We start from the raw sequence: 7628 nt of genomic DNA on the forward strand, positions 1-7628 counted from the left end.
GAGATACCCTTGGGGTAAGGAGTCATTTGCCTTGACTCTAGATTATCTAAAAAATCAAATAGACTTCAGCAGGCAGAAGAAGAGATTTGTGATAAAGGGAGTTTCATCGTACGCGCTCTACAGATTTTCCTAGGCATTTATGCTATTTGATTATAAACCATTGAAGTAGTTTATTATATAATGTACTTCGTCTATGGTGTCTCTACTATACTGACTCTCAGTTATATGTTTTTGTTTTTTCTTTTGATCACAAATTTAGATATACGAAGCATTTCCCATGCTTGGCAGGGAAAATGGTAAATCAACGGAAGACCCGCTGTCCATTTCCTGATCTCTCAGATGTCACACCTCAAAAGGCGATAAACTAATCGAAGGTAATCCATATTTAAATGGATGGAGCACAAAGGTATGAAACTATTTTTTCAAAGAATACTTTTACCAATATTGTGTTACTAATCAATCACATTTGCCTATTTATTTATAGAGAGTGCACCCGTTCTTTATCCCCACAGTACATGAAATAAAACAACACTACATGAAAAAGTTTAAAGTATTCACGGACGAAATGAAGGACACATTCATCGATGGCTTGAAGGCCCATCTGGATGGTGTGACTGTCATCACCTCATCGAAGGATGGTGAGGATGGGGATGATGACCGGGATTTGGGTGGAAATGTTGTTTCAAGGCATGTCACTCAGGGTGCGGGGATGAGTAAGCCGAGAGCATCAGGAAAGACACCGATGATTGAAAATCTGGAAGAGCGCTTGTTTAGGATGGAGGAGTCGATCAAGGACATCGTTGATTTTGTGAAAGAGGAGAGGCTGATTAGAACAGAAAAGGAGAAGCAAAAGAAGAGAGATGAAGATGAAGGTAATATCTGCTCTATATATTATAGAAGTTGCATATTTTATATAATCTCTTTTACTTATAATAGAATCTATACCATATTTCATCAACCGATTTCTTAGTTTATTATAAACGATAAATACTTGAAAATACAGGTGTGCAGGTGCAAAGTTGACATTCAACAGCGAGGGTTGTCTGCGATGACAACGGCATTAAAGAAGCGCTCCTTGATGTAGTAGCTTTAGAACAGGCCTCGATCAATGCTGATGAGGTGATAATCCCTGAGGTTGCAGCTGTTGTAGAGAAAAAAATCTCGATGAAGGCGATGAAGAGAAAGAAGAAGAAAAAAATAAAAAAGCTATTGGTGAAGAAGAAAACATAGCTGATGGATCAGCTGGTGTGGAGAAGAAGGATCATGACAAAGGCAGGCAGGATAGAGAAGATAAAAATGAGAAAAGTATTTGTGAAGAAGAAAACAATGAAGGAGATGGAGAGGAAGCAGAAAGAGAAAAATGCAGGAGAAGTAGAGAAAGAAGAAGGAAAAAATGATGCACCAAAAAAAATTATCGCAGAGAAAGAAAATGAGAATAAATTTTCGAATTTATATGAATTTCTTAATGAAGTTACTCAGGACATCGACAAGATGCAAATGGAAGATGAAAATGTTGAATGTTTCGAAAATGTTTAATTTTTATTTGTTGTCGATGATTATTTTTATTAGACTAGACAATCTTAACTTTTAACTTTCAGCTCGGGATGTGTATAGCTGAAAAATTTTGTTTTATAAACTGTTTTTATATTTTACGATAAACATTATAAATTTTATATAATCAACATATCATTGGTTTTACATGAATGTCATCATTGATTATAAAATCTAACTAAAAGGTAAAGTATATACAGTAGAGTGTTGTATAGTCGATGAATGAAAAAGGTAAATCATATATAATATAAGTAAAAAGTAGTTGATTAATAAAAGAGTCAGAATACATTCAATTCCACTACACCCCCATTACACCTTTTCAAAAAATCTAAAACTAATAGTAAACCATACACTATAATTTTCATGACCTTTTCTTTTTCTTCAGCCATAACCAACCTATGCTAAAGTTGATCCCTCTCAATTTTGATGTCTTTCAACAATCCTTTTGAGTGATCAATATTGTGTTCTGATTCTCTATATAATGTCATAAGAAGATCCATGTTTTCTTCGAAATCTCTAAGCCTTTCCAACATTTAAAACTTGGCAATGCCTTAAAATTTTGACACCCCAAAATCGGAGGAAAGCCACTTGAAATAAGAGCATCCACCATTATCCTAAAAAAATGAGGATAAATTAGTAAATTGGTTTATGTGATGAACAAAAATAAATTTTTATTTAAACATAAACAAAACTCTCTAACCGCACAACTATAGAATTTTTGACCCGAATTTCTGTCGGTTCGTGATGTTTTCAATACCGCAGGATTACCACAATGACAAATATAAGAACATTTGGACATTTGAGATGACTGCGACATTGTTATTGTTGAAGCAAAAGTAGAAAGTGATGAATAAATAAACATGGAGGAGTTCAAAAGGGTCCTTTCAATTAATATAGTAGGGCTACCTAAATCTGACCGTTGAAAAATTCTGCCCGTTTGAAATTGTACCATTGGAGAAAATTTAAATGGATTATCATTTACTTCAAAGGGTCTCAAAAGAATGTTTATGTCTTCTATAATCGACTGGGTCACGTATGAATTATATACTGATGTCAATGTTGATTATCCTGTGTATTGAAATATTATCAATTTAGACTTAGGTCGATTATAGACCTTTCATACAGTCTATAATCAACTTACTGAATATATGGACAGCTTAAAATAATGGCAAAAAAGAAGAAATAAAATAAAATAAAAATATGTCAATTAACACCATTAAAATATTATAAAGCAATAACTATAAGTCAATTGTGAGTTCCAATTATTTTTGAACGTGATCAAGTGTTATCTAAGACATGAAGTAGTCGTAGATCATTGAGACGACACAAAAAGGACAAGAAATAAAATAAATTTAAATAAAATAAAATAAAATAAATATTAATCATGCAAGAAGTAAAGAACAACTACATATCATGACAAAAGATTAGATGTATGTGATGACCATAAGGAAGAGTGGTGGTTCTCACTTGTGAGTGTTCAATGAACAAGTAGTGTCTAAGAACAACAAGTCCTTCTCAACAAAGACGCTTGTTCTGAGTAATTGGTTGTTACTACCATTGCCCTCCCCTATATTCATTTGATCAAGTGTCCAATTATTTTGTAATCTCATATTATGATATTTAGTCACTTTACATAGCGTGAATGATGTTTATTTATTTTATTTTATTTTATTTTATTTCTCTCTTTTATTAATCTCACCTCCTTTGAAAATAGACCTATGATGATATCTTGAGTATATTATAGATAATTAGCTTTATCTATACCAGACTATATTATTAGTGATGTATCGACCAATTAAGTCTATTTTTAAAGGAGGTGAGATTAAAAAAAGAGAGAAATAAAATAAAATAAACATCATTCACGCAATATAAAGTGACTAAATATCATAATATGAGATTACAAAATAATTGGACACTCGATCAAATGAGTACAGAGGAGGGCAATGGTAGTAACAACCAATTACTCAGAACATGTGTCTCTGTTGAGAAAGACTCCTTGTTCTTAGACACTACTTGTCCATTGAATACTCATAAGTGATAACCATCACTCTTCCTTATGGTCACCACACACGTCTAATCTTTTGTCATGAAATGTAGTCGTTCTTTAGTGCTTGGATGATTAATATTTATTTCAATTTATTTTATTTTCTCTCCTTTTTTGTATCATCTCAATGATCTACGACTACTCTGTGTCTTAGATAACACTTGATCACGTCCAAAAGTGATTGAAACTCACAATTGATGTATCTAAATTGATTACAATGTTCTAACGGTGTTAATTGACATACTCTAATTTTAATTTTTTTTAATTTCTCCTGTTTTTGCCATTATTTCAAGTTGTCCATATATTCAGTAAGTTGATCATAGACTATATGATATGTCTATAATCGACCTCAGTCTAAATCGATAATATGTCAATATAAAGGATCATCAACACTAACATCCGTATATAATTCATATGTCACCCTATCGAATATAGAATTCGTATTTAGAGTAGTCGATTATTTATTCGTACTGTACTCCGAGTTTAAACAATGTTTGCAAATCTTTAAACAAGTGTTGCTGAAGAAACACCAACAAAGACTGAAAGATATAAAATCATTATAGATAAATTAGAATATCATGAAAATAGAAACTTGTTTATAGATAGATAGATGTTCATTGCATCTATATTTACAATTTTTGGAAAAAAAATTCCAATAAAAAGATAATAATGAAGCTTTCATTTACTTAATCCTACCATGAAAGCTTCATTCAACAATGAACTACAAAACAAACAAAACTAAACTACACTGGGGGATGAAGGGAGGGTGATGAGTTCACGGGGGTCCAGTCGATGTGTAATATGTATAGTCAGTTTCAGAATTTGATATGGCAGTTTTCAAATTGGCACCCTTTTCAATGCGTTATATTAATTTAGAATTCAACATTGAATGAAGAAAAGGGTTTGTTCAATAGACAACCAGGTAGGTTTATAATACACTACCTATTGAATATTTACTATGTACACTAAACACTGATATATTATATATTATGAGGTTGGTCGATTATTTAAGTCGATAATCTATTTAGTACGTATTATATAATATATGAATTGGAATCGATAATTCATAACAAAAAAAATGATTTTAACTGCAGTTCAGTGGTTTTCAAAACAAAATATACATTGCATACTGTCCAGTGCATTTAAACAAACCAAAAATATAAAATACAATGCCAATCATATTATCCTACGTTAAGGTTGTATGTTATTCTCTTATGTCCCGACCTTTTACACTTGGAGCACTTGTTTCTTTTCTTGTACCTTGAAGGCTCCAACACACCCTTAACGTGTTTCACCTTCCTCCTTCTGAGTTTGGGATTGAAATTCGGTAGAAGAATTTGCATTTTTAGATACTCTCGCGCCACACTCCATTCCGACTCCAGTGGTACTGCATAAATAGGTTCTAAATATACAAGGAGGTATGATTCTTTCAAATATATTTGCGAACAATTGTTGTAAATGCTAGTACCATATTCGTCCCCGTGCTTCAAACGCAATGTTGCCATAGCATTAGCGCATGGCAATTTCACCAAGTCGTACTTTCTACAAGAACATGACCGTCTCGAAAGATTAACTTTGGCGGAACGCTCATAACCAAGCATGGTGAATTCATCGATGCTTCCGTTTATGTTGTTCATATATAATTTGTCACCCTCGGTCATGTTTTCCCTTAAGATCGTCTTGGCTACGGGAACAAATATTGTCTTTGAATTGTCCACCTCCGCATACCTCTTCCTAAATATTTCTCCAAACCTATGTGCAATTGAATTGAAGATGGCCGCCACTAGATACTCTCTTTCGTCGTGCAATATTGAGTTGAGAAACTCGACGATGTTTGTGGTCATGACGTTGAATCGATTACCTAAAAAGTGAACCCAGCTTCACTTTTTAAACCCAATTTCATGTCGAGGCAAGCTGCTGCGCTGGGGCATCTTTCTTTAAGGGTGTTAAAGTAGTCATTAAATTCTTCCAACATCTACGCCTTGGTCGTATGGTAGTACAAATAGAGAGAATCGGAACAATGGTAATTTGTTCAAAGTTTTTCACCAAGATGCTTCATACAACCACCGTAATATACAAGCGAATAATGCCTTGCGAGGCCGTTAGCTATGCTTATGTTTCTGGCGGAGATAATGCACAAATCTGGTTCGTCGACAACAAAGGATTTAAGCTTCTCGAAGAAGAAGCCCCACGATTCATCGTTCTCTTTATCCACCACACAATACGTTAAGGGATAGATATGATTCTGTGTATCTTGAGCGACAGCGGACAGCAGCACGCCCGCGTACTTGCCGGACAAATGTGTACCATCAACGGCAATGACTTTTCTCATGTGTGCATATCCACGGATGGAAGCTCCAAACATTATAAAGTAGTAAAAAAACATGCCCTGTTCCTCATCGACGATGACAGAATTAATAGACCCAAAATTGAGGCCGTTGAAAATATATGAAAATGCAAGAAGCACTGCATATCCGTGTTCGGGCGTACCTCAAACAACGTTCTTCGTAATGACGCCATCATCCAATACTTTCAATAGCCTGGCCTGCAATGTAGCTCCCTAAATACAATCCTCTCGATCTCTTTCGGGCTTGGACCTTTGTTGTCGATGAAAAAGTTCAAAATAAGTGAGGCAATGACCTCCACGGTGACATTCTTGTGTTTTTCTGTGACATGATCAATGCCACAAGTATGCTCTCCCATATACTTGTGGATATGAAACCAACCCGATTCTCCGATAGCACATGAGCGCACCATCCACCAGCAAGTAGGATCTACTCACCTCACTCTCAAGTATTTCTTACATTTCTTCACCGTTGTGTAATTGAACGACATTTTCACCGACGCCTGCTTCAACAAAAGATTCAACATTTTCTTATCCTTGAATGTTTATCCTACAGAAAGATTGGTGTCGTCCGAGAAAGAGTGGCTTTTTTGTGGTTTGAGTTTCCCGTCCTCACCTCCTTCACACTCCTCTTCTTCATAATTTTCACTATTATCCCATTCATCACTATATGTAATCGTATTCCGTTGACGTATCATCCACTGTTGGGGGTGGGGGTGGAACTGATGTGGAAGCTTCTTCCCGAGACCTTTCAACAATTTTAACCCACAATATAGGTCTGGAGTTATCAAAATCAACACAAAGCATGTATAATTTCACGTGTCTATCATTCCTTATGAACGTTGGATGGATTCCCCCCTTCCCCCGTTCATCAAGTAACTAATACCATCTCACTTTGATCACAACTTAATTCACCACTCTCCATTATGCTTTTAACCATATTGGTGTATGAACCGTTGCGACGAAGGGAAATGGACACTGTCTCCTTAGACGCGGTTTTCAAACCCAACATTTAGGAGTCTCCTCCCATTCACCAGAAAATATACCACCAACAACCACGTAATCTATAATAGACATGATATACCTCGATAATAATATTTAATAGACTTGAATAGTGATTTATGCACCTAGACTTAATAGACTGAAGTCGTCTTCTTCTTAGCTGTTGGCCGTATCGTACACGATCGACCCTTTTTCGATGACCACCGGAATAATCCGACAAATTTCAGCTTACAAATAACCTAAGGAATGTTGGAATATTGCAATTGAGACAAGAATCGATTTCAAAATGTAGGACTGATTTTTAGGCTTTTTGTATGAAAATGAAAGAAAAATTAGAGCAAAAATAAGCAAAAATGGCTTAAAACAATGGAGATAATGTCACTTTTCTATGGATGCCAGAAAATTTGACGAAAAATGGTCGAAAAATTGAGGAAATGGCGCCAAAATTGGGTGGTTGGTAGTGGATTGGTTGAGAGGCTTTGGGATATTTTTTTTAAAATTAATTATCCAATATTTATATTTTTTGACATGGACTAAAGTGTAGTTTTAAAAAAGGCTAAAGTGTATATTTTGTAAGTTGTAAGTTGTGGTCCCACTAAAGTGTCTATTTTTCCAATTAAAAAATCTTAATGTCTAAATGTTAAAAAAGGTTTGGGAAGTGGCCTTTTAGCCAACTCCCATGGAAAA

General features: G+C 34.8%; 2 protein-coding genes across 2 annotated transcripts; one reads left to right on the forward strand and one right to left on the reverse strand.

Annotated features, from left to right (window-relative positions):
- Positions 1-565: 565 nt before the first annotated feature.
- On the forward strand, positions 566-1397 carry LOC107865509 (cilia- and flagella-associated protein 251-like). The gene is made up of 2 exons (XM_016711762.1): positions 566-872; positions 1171-1397. Exons 1-2 carry the CDS (start codon positions 566-568, stop codon positions 1395-1397), a joined length of 534 nt encoding a protein of 177 aa, XP_016567248.1.
- Positions 1398-4776: 3379 nt separating this feature from the next.
- On the reverse strand, positions 4777-5439 carry LOC124896608. The gene has a single exon (XM_047408199.1). It carries the CDS (start codon positions 5437-5439, stop codon positions 4777-4779), a length of 663 nt encoding a protein of 220 aa, XP_047264155.1.
- Between the last annotated feature and the right edge of the window lie 2189 nt (positions 5440-7628).

The sequence above is a fragment of the Capsicum annuum genome, chromosome 3 (assembly GCF_002878395.1).
Source record: "Capsicum annuum cultivar UCD-10X-F1 chromosome 3, UCD10Xv1.1, whole genome shotgun sequence".
Taxonomy (NCBI): domain Eukaryota; kingdom Viridiplantae; phylum Streptophyta; class Magnoliopsida; order Solanales; family Solanaceae; genus Capsicum; species Capsicum annuum.